Below are 14702 nucleotides of genomic sequence, written 5' to 3'. Positions count from 1 at the left end.
ATTTTAACACACTGCAGTACAGTATATCAATTAAAAAACATTTAACGTTCAAATTACATGCATCGAAGTGTGTCCATTTGAGACTGTATTATTTATTGTATTTTTACACACACGATATGCATTACGTTTATGAAAATAACACAATACATTCAAAACATGTAAACTATGTTATTTTAAAAAAAAATCTACATTTACTACGTGAGGCAAAGAAAAAAATCGATTAATTTAATCATGACCCATTTCTCAAATAATGATACTTGATTAATCCCGAGTGGGTGTGAATCATTGCATGCCTTTTTAGTACTTCTCAGCCCTAATGCTTAAGCGCATTAGCTCCATCTGCCCGTCTGTCTGTAAAAAGGGGTGCACACATTAACTCTCGTGACGTTGATCCAATGTGAGCAAAACTTAAGTATAAAGTTGGGTTTCCACCCTGGAGAACACCGGCTAAATTGATCTCAGTGTTCTCCACAGGCTATCCTGGAGTACCGCTATCCAAGCCCCTTTTGTCTCATGTCATGTCTTACGGACGTGCTGCTTCCTGCGAGCCTGACCCTAATAGTGCCACGATCATCGCCCATTAAATACTGACAGACAAACGCACGTTGGGATTTGTTACAAAACCCATGCTTGTTTCATACGTATGTTCCAGTTGAGTACTTAACAATTGTACATTACTGTACAGTAATTGCACTTGCATTACAATATTCCTGAAATCTATTGACTGTTATACATATTTATGCAGTAGTATATAGCAGTACTGATAGTATCACAGAAGCAGTAACTTACATAAGTGGCTTACTTTTTGCCTGGAACGTTCCGTTTTCTTGTACAACCGTTATCTGGCAGATATTGCTTAACATGACAAGCCTTACCATCACTTTAATCCACCCAAAGAAAATGCTTCATTGATTGAACGGTAGAGTGTACGCACTTATTTTTTTACGAGACACTACCACTGTAAGTGGCGTTTGTAAATTTCACAACGGATGCGGAACACATAGCTCTTTCCTCCACCAAAATTGAGGAAGAGAAGTGGCATTATGGTCAAGGCACAGGAAGTGTGCTGGACGATTTTTCGCAGTTACCCATAACGCCACAGTACTGAGTCAGTCCTGTAGCGTCACGGAGGGGGGGGGGAACTTAGATCACATTTTAATTATAATATTAAAGTTTAAAAAATGCCAGTACAATATGTATCACCAGTGGTGGCTTTTCTTCAACGTTTGCCAATTCAAATACACCTGAAATCAAAAAGATGTTTCCACGTTGCATCTGTTTTCAATTCAGTGAATGACCATAGACGTATCGGCTCAGCTATAAAAATTAGCTTCAAGATTGTTTGAAGTTGACTGTTCTTATGCCTCCACCCTCCCACTTATAAACAAGGTCACACTGCCAGGTTGCATAGCAGCAGACATCTACTGCACATCTGTGAAAAAGAGCTGTATAGCTAATCGGATTTCTCCAGTGTAGTTTGATTAACTGCGTGCCTTTAACACGTAGGCTTTCGCGACCAATATTATTCATAATAAACGTTTTTGGGTTAGATCGCGTTATTTATAAATGTGTCATAACCCTCCACCACCCGACACGGCCAATCAGCAAAAAAGTGTCACGTTGACAAAAGACAAATACTGTAGTTCACTACTTTAGCCCACCGGTGTATTGAAGAGTGAATCCACATTGACAATTTTGAGTGCGAATTGCCCGATGATGCTGGATGTAATTACCAGCGAAACGTCGTACTCAAAAATTGTCAATGTTGTGGATTCACTCTTCAACACACCGGTGTGGGGCTAAAGTAGTGAACTATTTGTCTTTTGTCAACGTGACACTTTTTTGCTGAATGGCCGTGTCGGGTGTTGGAGGGTTACGACACATTTATAAATAATGCGATCTAACCCAAAAACGTTATTATGAATTATACTCTATTGTATGACACTGTGTCATGGTCCTATGACCAGTAGCAGCTAACTCCCTTGATCAACTGAAACTATATCCCTCTGTAAAGAATAGCCCATGAATATTGAGCCTTGTGAATGTGCGTAACACATGTTATTCACGACGTGTGATGAATAACTTAGTGTACTTGTGTATTTGATTATTCCTAACAATCTATCTGTACAGTTGACAAATGCTTTAAAGATCTAATTACAGATGTGTTAAAACTCCCTCCATAATTATAGGAAGACGATACTTGAACACAAGGTAATTTGTAATACGTTGGATATCTGGCTATTTGCCAGTTTTTAAAAGTTCCAGGGAAATCCTGCATGCATAACAAATACTGTATACAGTCACCATAACAACATCCACTGAAAGGAAATTGGAATGACTTTTTGTATTGAACACAAACGCCAATGATTATACATAACAGTACACTATACAAAAGCAGCACATTCCATTCTCCACATGATGTTTTGTACTTTAGTATGTCTGTGGGTAAGGCTCTTAATGACCGTAACAATGTCTTTACTTGTGGGATATACAGTATGTACTTGATAGAGAAAAAAAATGATTTGGCCAGTAAAGACACAAGCATAATGGGACAGAGCAGTGGCATAAACATCTGAAGAATATTTTACTCCAAATACCATTCAAAAAAGCAAACAAGTTCAAGGTACAGCCCCTCAAGTTGCTTGCTCATGAAAGGCAGTGCAATGGCAAGTAATAATACGAAGTGTTTTATTCTACCAGCCACAAATATGTAAGAATGCCCTTTATTTAGCCAAGAATGCCTCTCACCAAACCTCAAAACGATTTTCTTCACGAGGATCCTCGCTCAAGGGATATTTACTACTATGAGCCAAGAATGTCTGTGTGTCCCGCGCATGACGTCACTCCACGTCGGCCAGCCCCCCTCATTAATACTCATGAACAGGTGACGTCCTCCAAATGACACCCCCACAATTAATATTCATTAGCGGGTGACGTCACTCCACATGGGGGGGGGGGCGAGGTGCCTCCTCCCCCCCTCCTCGGCGTCAACTCACAACCCTCACTACAAAGGCAGAACCCTCACGTCACGCGATCTCTGTAACGCTGTTGAGACATAGAAGTAAAAAGAACGTCATGATGAACAAGGGATTATAACCTTAAAATGAAATAAGTCTGTGTCACCGCGGCCTTACAAATTGCACACGAATTGATGCAATGAATATTACGTCGCCGTCTGCTTTTCACTTGCAAGTTTCAGATTTACTGCAATACACCCGTCTTTGGACGGGCAAAAGGCGAGTTTGATATAAGGGAAAAACCGGAGTACCAGAAAAAAATCATGCGCATGAGGAGATACCACTCAACGCTCTGCTCAAAAACCTTCAACGATTCATTGCTGTAATGCAATGGATTCTGGCCATATCAAAGCCCAAGTCTCCCATCCAAGTACTAACCAGCCTTAACTTTGCTTATCTTCTGAGATCTCAGTGATCAAGCACATTCAGGGTGATTTAGTCTTAGGTTCGGCCAGATGACTACTTGAGTGTCCAGTGAATGCCAGGAAATAGTTTTACAATTCACATTGCTGGCTGAACAAGGTTATAAACACGATATAATTGTGTTTGTGGATATGCATAACCATAATCATAATATATCATATCAGCCATAACCAGTGCAGTGCTGGATGAATGCCTCCCAAAGCTGTCAGCCTCTTTCATGCTCTTGTCATGCAACAATATATTTATAGAAAAATGCTTATCCCTTGGCATTTCAGGGTCAGTGATTATATAATTTGCTGCATTACTGAGTTATACACAAGCATTGGTGTCTATGTGGCACCATGGCATGACTGTACACGCCACTGAGTGTGCTCGGTGGCACGTGTACGTACAACATGTAGTAATGTACACGACAATGACAGAAACATTGTGCTAACGCGAATGGATGTGTGAATTTTAACAAAGAGCTTGGTTATCAGTTGCCACGCACACGTGGGCTCAGCGAATTGACCTGACGATAAATAACAAGGTGACGTTGATGATCACAGCGAAGCGAAATATAACACCTTGTATATGTTTGGTCATTTTTGTTATCCAGTGCGGGATGAGGGCCTCGCCGTGCCACGTGAGCTGCTGGGATTAGTTGCCCATACTTCACCGCACCGGTCAACGTTGGTTGGTAGAGCCGAGAAGTAAAGAGCGATACTGTCATGAATTTCGCTGCACTGCCCTCTGCTTGCCCCACAAGTAAGCACAGCGCCACAGCCACTTACAAGAAACTGCCATGCACATGGCCACCCATCCAAGCACTATCCAGGCTCAACCCCACTTAGCATTAATGGGATCTGTGCATTCTTGGCCATTGATCAAAGGCTATACAGTAATGCATTAAAAGAGCTAAATTTAATGTTGTGGCCAATCCCACATATAATGTCATACGGCAAATTTACCTGTATATTATAGATACTACTACTGTATTGCAATATATTTACCTGCACATTTTAGGCACAATTGTACACCACGCGATTATGCTAAAAATATATATATGTCAGTTTGAAAATGTGGAAAACTATATTGTCTTGTTTGTATAGGTCTGGCAGCACTGAAGAAACAATACAACCAAAAATCTAAACAGCGCGCAGTTCAGGTGACCGGAGCACATCTCCGATTACTGCCAGTGTCAGGGAAAATCTGAAACCACCAGGACCCATTCACATCTGTAAACTAAGAGCATAGGGCATATGACCGTGCATGCATTCAATGCATTATAATAAAAGCAGGGCTTGTCACAGACGAGCATTCCAGGCTTTAACTTGATACAAAATAATCCCATTTCAGTGTGTCCGGCGACACGACACTGTGCAGTATGACATAACTCGCAAATGTCTTTACGCAGTACCGTGGCTCACAGTGGTATTTCTTTAAATGCATTTTCTGAAGTAAATATGAAGTGCATTTTTGTATTTTTAAGACTGACATTTCACGAATAAAACTTCCGTCTATAACAATGTACGTGTATTCTAACGATCGCCAAACAATTTGTACCCTGAAATCAAACAAACATATTACATTTGTGGGATTCTAAAATGACAGTCGTAATTGTAATTAAGCAATAATACGTAATGTGTGCCATTTATTTATCCTGTGAAGCCTCGACTGAGCTCAAGACTGTGTTTTTTTATGAGGGTTCGATTCCCAGCCTTGGCTAACCAGTGGTGATCGATAACCAGGCAACCCCGATCCTCACTCACCTGCACCGACCAGCAAGATAAACTATCGTCAAACAACCTCTACGGTCTACATGGCGTGGAGACGAAGCTTCCATCCAGGAGTGGAAGTACAGGGGGTCTGAACGATAAGCGTCACGTCGAACATGCCAAACGTTGCCTCACGTGTATGTCGTGGCAAGACAGGGCACGTGAGGCGCCGTGGGGCACACGCGCAGTTGCCAAGTAAAATCTGCCACACACACACACAGACACTCACTCAGATGGAGCTTAGGTTTTTTCGGTAAAGTCACGTAGGTAAAAACATTAAAAAGTAAAATAAAATAAAAAATCACGACGTTTCGGAGGCAACACAAGCTTCCGTCTTCAGGTGGTACCGTCACAGCCACGACAGCTGTATCAAGTAAATGAGAGATTGCAGAAGCAATTTCTCATTTACTCCAACCATTATATAAACGGAGTGGTAGCTTCTGCAATCTCTCATTTACTTGATACAGCTGTCGTGGCTGTGACGGTACCACCTGAAGACGGAAGCTTGTGTTGCCTCCGAAACGTCGTGATTTTTATTTTATTTTACTTTTTAATGTTTTTACCTACGTGACTTTACCGAAAAAAACCTAAGAATATGAATCATTGCAGTCACGAAAGCTTCAAATCTAGAATCAGATGGAGCTGTCCAGGCTAAGCTCCGAGAAAAAAATATTCAACCCCTGTCAGAGGTAGGGGGCAGGTGTCTGGGGATTTGTGGGGGTGTGGGTGGGTGCCAGGATAATGTCATGACAGATTAAGCCCTGGAAATGTCCATATAAGACCCAATGTACATGTACGGTTACGTTTTGCTAATCCACTGGCTGGATGGATGGTCTCCTCTCCACGCCGTGCGGGTGGGGGGGGGGGGGGGTATTTGACCATACTTCACCACGTTAGTAAGTGCGGACTTGGTGTTGGCAGAGGCGCATGGAACGATTCAGATCTCGCTTCCCACTGACGTTTGTTATCAGCCACGTCTGGACCGGCCACTCGAACTCAGGTAGTCCACAAGGCAGTGGTCCCACTAACAGCTGCATCGCCACTCCCTCCAGGCACGTGGTAAGAACACAGAAATAACAAAAGTAACGGTGATGATGGCCATGCTTAGGATGGCATTAGATTCGAAAGAAGCTCAACATTCATACGTAGGACTGTCCCGTGCTGTCAAACCATATCGTAGTCCCCGCTCGCCGATTTAACCGTGCAGTCATGCATGGTGATGAGTCTATGATGCCAGCAGTATCCAGGCTCAAAACCTGCTGAGCTTCCGATATCAGACACATTCCGGGTTGATTTTCTCCAAAACCAGATAACCATGATCACCACCATCATCTCTTTTCCTCCAAGTTCCTAAACACGGTGACACCTTTCTCAACTCGGGACACGTACTGCACGTGCAGGTGTCACGCAAGCTCATGCCCATTCTACAAACACGATGTTTGTTGCTTGCCGCTCTGGGGCCTCCTCCTTGCTGCGTGTGCCACACTGCGCTCACTGACACCGCGCGGTCTTTTAAATCGTCAACGTCAAGTCGGTGATGAACGTAAATCCGTGCGAATTGTCCACGCTGCTGATACACACACACACAAGACAAAGATCCCCCGTGTAGCCTTAACAACTGTAGGGGCAAGTGCTGTTAGCGAGCAGCACCTATTAAGGCCTGGCACGGCACACGAGGGGGTGGGGCTTGCCATCACCACGCCCGGCCGCCTTTGTCTCCCCAGTAGCGATGTTTACTACGCACCACACCAGGTACTCATTTGAGGCCGAGTCGACCTATGCGAGGCCCAGGGACCGGTTCAGATAATCGTGACCGGTGTTGAGCCATGATCGGGAATGGAACTCTGGGTTCGTAGCGCAGCGCGCTAACCGCTGCACCACCGCTCCCCACACAGTCCGCGCACCGCGTCGCGACGCCACCGAAAGTCACAAAGAGTCGTCGACAGCGTGAGGACGACGACGACGACGACGGTGACGGCGTCTTCGTCGTCTCGTCGCCCACCACCATCACAGCTGTGCATCTGGGAAACGTTTTACTCACCAGAGGATTCAGACCCGCTCGATCACCACCCTCCTCCTCCTCCTCCTGCTGCTGCTGCTGTGAAAACTCTTTCGATCGCGATAACGATGCCTCGGATTCACTTCGATTGATTGATTGACGACGACGACGATACTACTAATAATAATGGTCAATTAAAATCACCAAGATGTGAACTTTCTGAGTCTGCGGCTGAGAGTGAGTGGAGGCTGCGGGCGCGTTGTTTGGCTGCGCGCGACAGCGCCGGTTGCCGTGGCGACGAGACGCGGGGCACCCTCCCCGCTCCTTACAGGGGGCCTCGAGCAGCCTCACCACTCAGCCCACCACTCACCACTCAGCTCACCACTCAGCTCACCACTCAGCTCACCACTCACCACTCAGCTCACCACTCAGCCCACCACTCACCACTCAGCTCACCACTCAGCTCACCACTCACCACTCAGCTCACCACTCAGCTCACCACTCACCACTCAGCTCACCACACTCAGCCTCACCACTCAGCTCACCGCTCACCACTCAACTCACCACTCAGCTCACCACTCACCACTCAACTCACCACTCAGCTCACCACTCAGCTCACCACACTCAGCTCACCACTCAGCTCACCACTCAGCTCACCACTCAGCCCACCCCTCACCACACTCAGCCTCACCACTCAACTCACCACTCAACTCACCACTCAGCTCCCCACACTCACCACTCAGCTCACCACTCAGCTCACCACACTCAGCTCACCACTCAACTCACCACTCAGCTCACCACTCAGCTCACCACTCAGCCCACCCCTCACCACACTCAGCCTCCCCACTCAACTCACCACTCAACTCACCACTCAGCTCACCACACTTACCACTCAGCTCACCACTCAGCTCACCACACTCAGCTCACCACTCAGCTCACCACACTCAGCTCACCACTCAACACACTCAGCTCACCACTCAGCTCACCACTCGCCACACTCAGCCTCACCACTCAGCTCACCACTCACCACTCAGCTCACCACTCAGCTCACCACTCAGATAACCACTCAGCTCACCACTCAACTCACCACTAAACTCACCACTCACCACACTCAGCTCACCACTCAGCTCACCACTCACCACACTCAGCTCACCACTCAGCTCACCAATCAGATCACCACACAGATCACCACTCAGATCACCACTCAACTCACCACACTCAGCTCACCACTCACCACACTCAGCTCACCACTCAGCTCACCACTCAACTCACCACTCAGCTCACCACACTCCACAGCTCACCACTAACCACACTCAGCTCACCACAGCTCACCACTCAGCTCACCACTCAGCTCACCACAGCTCACCACTAACCACACTCAGCTCACCACTCAGCTCACCACTAACCACACTCAGCTCACCACTCAGCTCACCACTCACCACACTCAGCTCACTACTAACCACACTCAGCTCACCACTCAGGTCACCACTCAGCTCACCACTCACCACACTCAGCTCACCACTCAGCTCACCACTCACCACACTCAGCTCACCACACTCCACTGTTAAGGCTACACGGGGGATCTTTATCTTGTGTGTGTGTATCAGCAGCGTGGACAATTCGCACGGATTTACGTTCATCACCGACTTGACGTTGACGATTTAAAAGACCGCGCGGTCTCGGTGTGGCACACGCAGCAAGGAGGCCCCAGAGCGGAAAGCAACAAACATCGTGTTTGTAGAATGGGCACGAGCTTGCGTGACACCTGCACGTGCAGTACGTGTCCCGAGTTGAGAAAGGTGTCACCGTGTTTAGGAACTTGGTGGGAAAGAGAGGATGGTGGTGATTATGGTTATCTGGTTTTGGAGAAAATCAACCCGGAATGTGTCTGATATCGGAAGCTCAGCAGGTTTGAGCCTGGATACTGCTGTCATCATAGACTCATCACCATGCATGACTGCACGGTTAAATCGGCGAGCGGGGACTACGATATGGGTTGACAGCACGGGACAGTGCTACGTATGAATGTTGAACTTATTTCGCACCTAGTGCCATTCTAAGCATGGCCATCATCACCACTGGGCTTCCAATGTAATTCAGTGTTCTTAACATGATTTATAAACATTCGTTTAGATAATTTAGCTGCTACAAATGTCCACGTGATAAGCCACTTCCTTGAACTATCATGTGTGACAGGTCGCTTCTGAGAAACACAGCTCAGTGGGCCTTACCCGGTAAAATACAAAGTTTGTTTAAATTACCTTTTATTGTTGACTTAAAGCTTTCGTGACTGCAGGAATTCATATTCTTTGGGTCTTTCGGTAAAGTCACGTAGATAGGTTCAATAAAATAACAAATAACAACAAACTACGACGTTTCGATCGCAACACAAGCGTTCGTCATCATGTTTGTGTTGCGATCGAAACGTTGTAGTTTGTTGTTATTTTTTGTTATTTTCGTTGAACCTATCTACATGATTTTACCGAAAGACGCAAAGAATGTCACCTTATATTGTTGCACAGCTTTTGCGATGGAGAAAAGCGTCAGCAGAGGGCGCATATGGCAAGCAAGTGGAGGGCAGAGTCCACGTGGATCAATCACCCTACTCTAACCCTAGCCTATCCTAATTCCTAACCCTAAGGGACCGTCCATAAATGACGTCACGCAACTAGAGGGGGAGGGGGTCAGACATTTGTGACGATGTGTGACGAGGGGGGGAGGGGGGGTTGAGAAATCTGACGTCACATCAAAATGAGCAACTTTAAATAAATATAGACAACACGTTTTACTTAATTAAATAGACTTTTTAACAAATGTTTTCTCCTACAACAACAGAGTGCAGCGCCACATTAAATACGCACTACAATGACAATAGTTGAAAGCGATTTGAAGCATGTTTTATTTTTTTGGGGGGGGGGGGGCAGAGTTTTGTTGCTTCCGCAACGTCAAGCTACGTGGCCCTACCCGTTCACGCTGACGGCACGTGTTGGAGTCTCCTCCACATTGTACCCCAGCAGACAGGACCTACCCGTTCACTCAGTGGCGTTAACCATTCAAACTTGTGGGGTGGACAGAGGCAGGTAGGGGGCGGTGATTAACTATTCTTAGGTTTTTTCCGTTAAAGTCACGTAGGTAAAAAACATTAAAAAGAAAAACAAAATAAAAATCACGACGTTTCGGAGGCAACACAAGCTTCCGTCTTCAGGTGGTACCGTCACAGCCACGACAGCTGTATCAAGTAAATGAGAGATTGCAGGAGCTACCACTCCGTTTATATAATGGTTGGAGAAGGTGGTGGGGCAAGAGCCGCATAATTATTATTAATATACCATATTAATACAGCTGTCGTGGCTGTGAAGGTACCACCTGAAGACGGAAGCTTGTGTTGCCTCCGAAACGTCGTGATTTTTTATTTTATTTTACTTTTTAATGTTTTTTACCTACGTGACTTTAACGGAAAAAACCTAAGAATATGAATCATTGCAGTCACGAATGCTTCAAATCTGGGATGATTAACTGCCGCTCCGCGAGATCGAACTGGCAACTACCGCATTGGCAGTCGAATGCGGGAACGAATTCACCACGACAACGTCATCCCAAGATGTGTACGGTATTCCATCTTTATTGAAAAAGTGTCCCATTCTCTTTGTGAATGCGTATTAACGTTGTTCACTTGCCATCATTGTTGCGCATTCATTCTCCGTGCACGGTCATTAGTGACAAAGGTAACGACAACGGAAGGGTTACACACATAATACGAGGATGATCTTGAGAGCTGTGAGAGCTGTTACAACCTTGTTGTAGCAACCTAGTTGTAACAGCTTTCTCGCTGGTTCAGCAGTTCAACTGCTGGATAATGTTTTGCTCCTGTGGATGACCGCTTGTGTTGCGATCGAAACGTCGTGATCTATTATTATTTTTTCTACCTACGTGACTTTACCGAAAGAACCAAAGAGTATGGATTTCTGCAGTCACGAAAGCTTCAAATCAATGGGGCATTAGTCTGCCACCTATGGGGCAACGCCCGCCGTCTATAATCCCAATCGAGTTTCGAATTTGCCAAATGTGGATCCTCAGTCCGGCACGCATTGGCCCGCCCCTTGCGAACTACGTCACAGGGTCTGTAACAGACACTCGCCAGTGAAGTGGACGGCTGCCTGTTGCCATGTCTACTCGGCCCCACAGTAGTAATCGGGGCGGCCCGTTGGGTTCCAACCGTGGACTGTCGTAACAAACCCCTGGCCCACGTGACCACCCCACGTGGTCCAGCACGTGGGCCACAGTCGAGTCCGACGAGAAGCAGCAGCAGCAGTGCACTCGCTCTGCTGTTGGTTGTGATTGCGATCGAACGGCAAACATGGATGTGTCCAGGTGCAACCCGTACCAAATGATGCTCACGGTGGCGTCTTTAGTCGGATTTGTCACTTGGCAAGGGGTGATGGAGCCGGCCATCTGGCTGCCACCCTCCATACTAAAGGTGAGCGATCACCTGGGGGTTAATTCCCTGATTGGATATCTCGATAACCTTGGTGGCAATGCTGCCCCTATTGGATATACCGATGACCTGGGTGGCAATGCTGCGCCTATTGGATGTCCCGATGACCTGGGTGGCAATGCTGCTCCTATTGGATATCTCGATGACCTGGGTGGCAATGCTGCTCCTATTGGAAATCCCGATGACTGTGGTGGCAATGCTGCTCCTATTGGATATCCCGATGACCTGGGTGGCAATGCCCCCACGGCATATGCCGACTTTGCTTCGACCGATTTTCCGAGCAAATCGATACCGGATAGCGACGAGAGAGAAATCGTCCCCGCCGAGCAGAGGCCGTGCGACATTCAACCACCGCTGAAGCAAGCAGAGCAGCGCCGACGTGGCCTCTTGTCGACCGTCATCTCCGCACTCAGCTACGGCTTCAGCGCAATGCAAGCGATCGCCTGGATTCGGGCACGCAAGGTACGTTCACTGGTCCATCGCACTGTCGCTTTACATCAGCCAGTTTAGCGTGGGGTAGCGGTCGACTTTAATAGAAGTTCGTATCAATTTCAATACAATAGATTGATCCCAGAGGGCACTTTTGTCGTTTTGAGGCCGCCCTCCCCCGCTAGTCCCCCCCACTACCCCCCCCACTACCCCCTCCGCTACCCCCCCACTACCCTCTCCGCCCCCCCCCCACTACCCCCCAACTACTCCCTCCGCTACCCCCCCTGCACACTCCCCCTCTACAACCCCAACCACCACCATCCGAACCAACCCAACCCCGTTTTGTGGGCAGGTGCGGGGGACCTAAACAGCATCAGAATCTCTCTTGAGACTCGAGGAATCCGATGAGCTATGAAGCTCTTTTTAGTCTTTCACAGACGTCCAGTATGGGTTGGTCAGCAAGTTATAGCGGAAAACAGCCACGGAGCCTGCAGGAGAATGGGCGAGACCTAATTGAGGTCTCTATGCGGTTGATGCTGGCATGGCATCGGATAGGCGCATCAGCAAGGGAGCAGCAGATGAGGCCACGGGACAAATCGTGTCTTAGTCCTTGTGTCCCTCTGCCCGCGGAGGGTGATGGGGGGGGGGCGGACGAGGAGGGTGGGGAGCTTTGGCCATACTTCACCTGGCTGGTCATTAGATCGGGTTCAGACAGACGGACGGACAGAGCGCTTGCCGGAATCTCCGTTTGTTTGAGATCATGGTCAGACGTGCAGCACGGCGTGATTCAGAAGTGTCCAGGGGATTTTTGTTGTTGTAAAGTGTTGCTCAAAGGAGTGTTGCGTAATTATTCAAGAAACACCTCTTGCATTTTAGAATACAAGCAATTCGGATTCAACGAGCAAGCATAAGTAATGTTCATACCTGTACGTCGAGTAATGTTTCTGAACTTAATTTGTAAACATAATAAGTGAGGAGTGTTTTGCATGCCAGTGATTCCACATCGCTAACGGGAGTGCGTGTGTGCGCGTCTTATTGTGCGTCTTGGCTGTTGCTCTGAGAACAGAAGCTGCGTGGTGGCAGCGTGAGCACGAAATTGGTGCGGAAGGCGTTTGTCTACAATTCCAAGGTCCGCTATTTCCAAAGACGGAACCCGCGTGGGGTGAGTCACAACACTGGGGGGGCGCACAGAGCCACCCGACATCACCTTCTGTGCATCCAACAGCACAACGCTCGTTGCTCGCGATCCACCGATGAATCCCAGTGAGAAGCGATCACGGGGAAACATGTATGAAAGTCTTTGGTTCTTTCGGTAAAGTCACATAGGTAGACACATAATAGATCACGACGTTTCGACCGCAACAACAAGCAATCGTCGTCAGCTGGGACAACCACAGAAAGAAAAAACTGGTTGTCCCACCTGATGACGATTGCTTGTGTTGCGATCAAAACGTCGTGATCTATTATTTTTCTACCTACGTGACTTTACCGAAAGAACTAAAGCTTAAAATCAAGATTGAAACAAATTTGGTTTACTGGGTTTTGCATTGTAAATTCCTGCATCGTACATTAGATGTAGCACGTACTTGAAGATACAAGTTCGATTATCGTGATCTGAAACTGAAAAATGCTAATCAGATGCCATGCGTAGAAATTTTGGGTTGGATTGTCAAATTGAGCTGTGTACAGGATCTGTCCATTCCATCCCTGGAATTCTCCCCTATCCCTAAATGGTTCTGGATTCACGTGAGCCTATTGTTACAGTTGGCATTGTGAAGCTGACGATGATTCTGATCACATTTCTGTAGTAGAAATATACACACGTTTGTGCTTAACTCTGTATGATTGCAGCACTGAAAGAACGCGATGTTGTCCCGTGTGCAAACCCAGGTGATGGTTATCCGCACGTTTCTCGTCAGCAAGGAGGACGCTGGGAGGCCCCGCAAGATTCAAGACTTCGTTGGCAGAGTGATGACCGGAAGAAGAGGTGCCCAAGACGGCGGTGGTTCAGCAAAGACAACGAGCCGTTGGGGTCTTCCCAGCCTGCCAAGCTGGATTCGGTGGCAATAGCGAAATCGAGATAAAACTGGGGGAAAAAAACAAAAACATGTAAAAAAAATATCGACTACAATAAATATTTATTTCCAAATAAAATCACTTGTGATATTTGCTTCTTGGTTGTTCACTACTTTATTTACACACCTGTGTTAAAATCCTATGGTTTACAATATTTCAAAAATAATACTCCTAATTAAGGCTATGGGTTTGTCACAAAGACCACGGTCATCGCATGAATTGTGAATTTCAAGTCCGCCATAACCTGGACACGACTGCAGAAATATTCAATCAGGCGCCCTCGAAGTTGGACTATCAGTAAAGAGGAGCCCTGGCAACCACGAGCAATTGGTCTGTGCAGATACACGCAGACAGATATACTACGCGTTACAGATACAGAGCGATACAGAGGCACAGATACCACACTCCACATCTCACCAGACTCCACAGCTCACCACACTCCAAAGCTCACAACAACTCACCACACTCAGCTCACCACACTCCACAGCTCACCACACAACTCACCA

General features: G+C 46.9%; 2 protein-coding genes across 3 annotated transcripts in view; one reads left to right on the top strand and one right to left on the bottom strand.

Annotated features, from left to right (window-relative positions):
- LOC133354579 (microtubule organization protein AKNA-like) overlaps window positions 1–7464 on the bottom strand; it is a 69258-nt gene extending 61794 nt beyond the window's left edge. Inside the window, exon 1 of one of the 2 annotated variants that reach the window (XM_061571525.1) lies at window positions 7239–7464. The gene's annotated coding sequence lies outside the window, so the exon portion shown is untranslated. Of the gene's footprint in view, window positions 1–802; window positions 823–7238 lie in introns of those variants that run through there. The other variant, XM_061571526.1, reaches the window with a different exon arrangement.
- Window positions 7465–11634: 4170 nt separating this feature from the next.
- Window positions 11635–14268, top strand: LOC133354715 (uncharacterized). Its single transcript, XM_061571768.1, has 3 exons — window positions 11635–12153; window positions 13187–13282; window positions 14011–14268. The coding sequence occupies exons 1-3, from the start codon at window positions 11635–11637 to the stop codon at window positions 14188–14190; spliced, it is 795 nt and encodes a 264-aa protein (XP_061427752.1). The 3' UTR covers window positions 14191–14268.
- Window positions 14269–14702: the final 434 nt, after the last annotated feature.

The sequence above is a fragment of the Lethenteron reissneri genome, chromosome 48 (genome assembly GCF_015708825.2).
Source record: "Lethenteron reissneri isolate LAM-NWPU_2019-01 chromosome 48, ASM1570882v1, whole genome shotgun sequence".
Taxonomy (NCBI): Eukaryota; Metazoa; Chordata; class Hyperoartia; order Petromyzontiformes; family Petromyzontidae; genus Lethenteron; species Lethenteron reissneri.
Note: the sequence above shows the minus strand (reverse complement) of the source record. Positions and strands in the feature narration are given on the sequence as shown.

Excerpts from the sequence above, each read along its gene's own strand:
- LOC133354715 (XM_061571768.1), top strand. The coding sequence starts at position 11,635 with ATGGAGCCGGCCATCTGGCTGCCACCCTCCATACTAAAGGTGAGCGAT. Across the intron at positions 12,154-13,186 it reads CCTGGATTCGGGCACGCAAG|AAGCTGCGTGGTGGCAGCGT; the intron begins GTACGTTCACTG and ends CTCTGAGAACAG. Across the intron at positions 13,283-14,010 it reads AAAGACGGAACCCGCGTGGG|GTGATGGTTATCCGCACGTT; the intron begins GTGAGTCACAAC and ends GTGCAAACCCAG.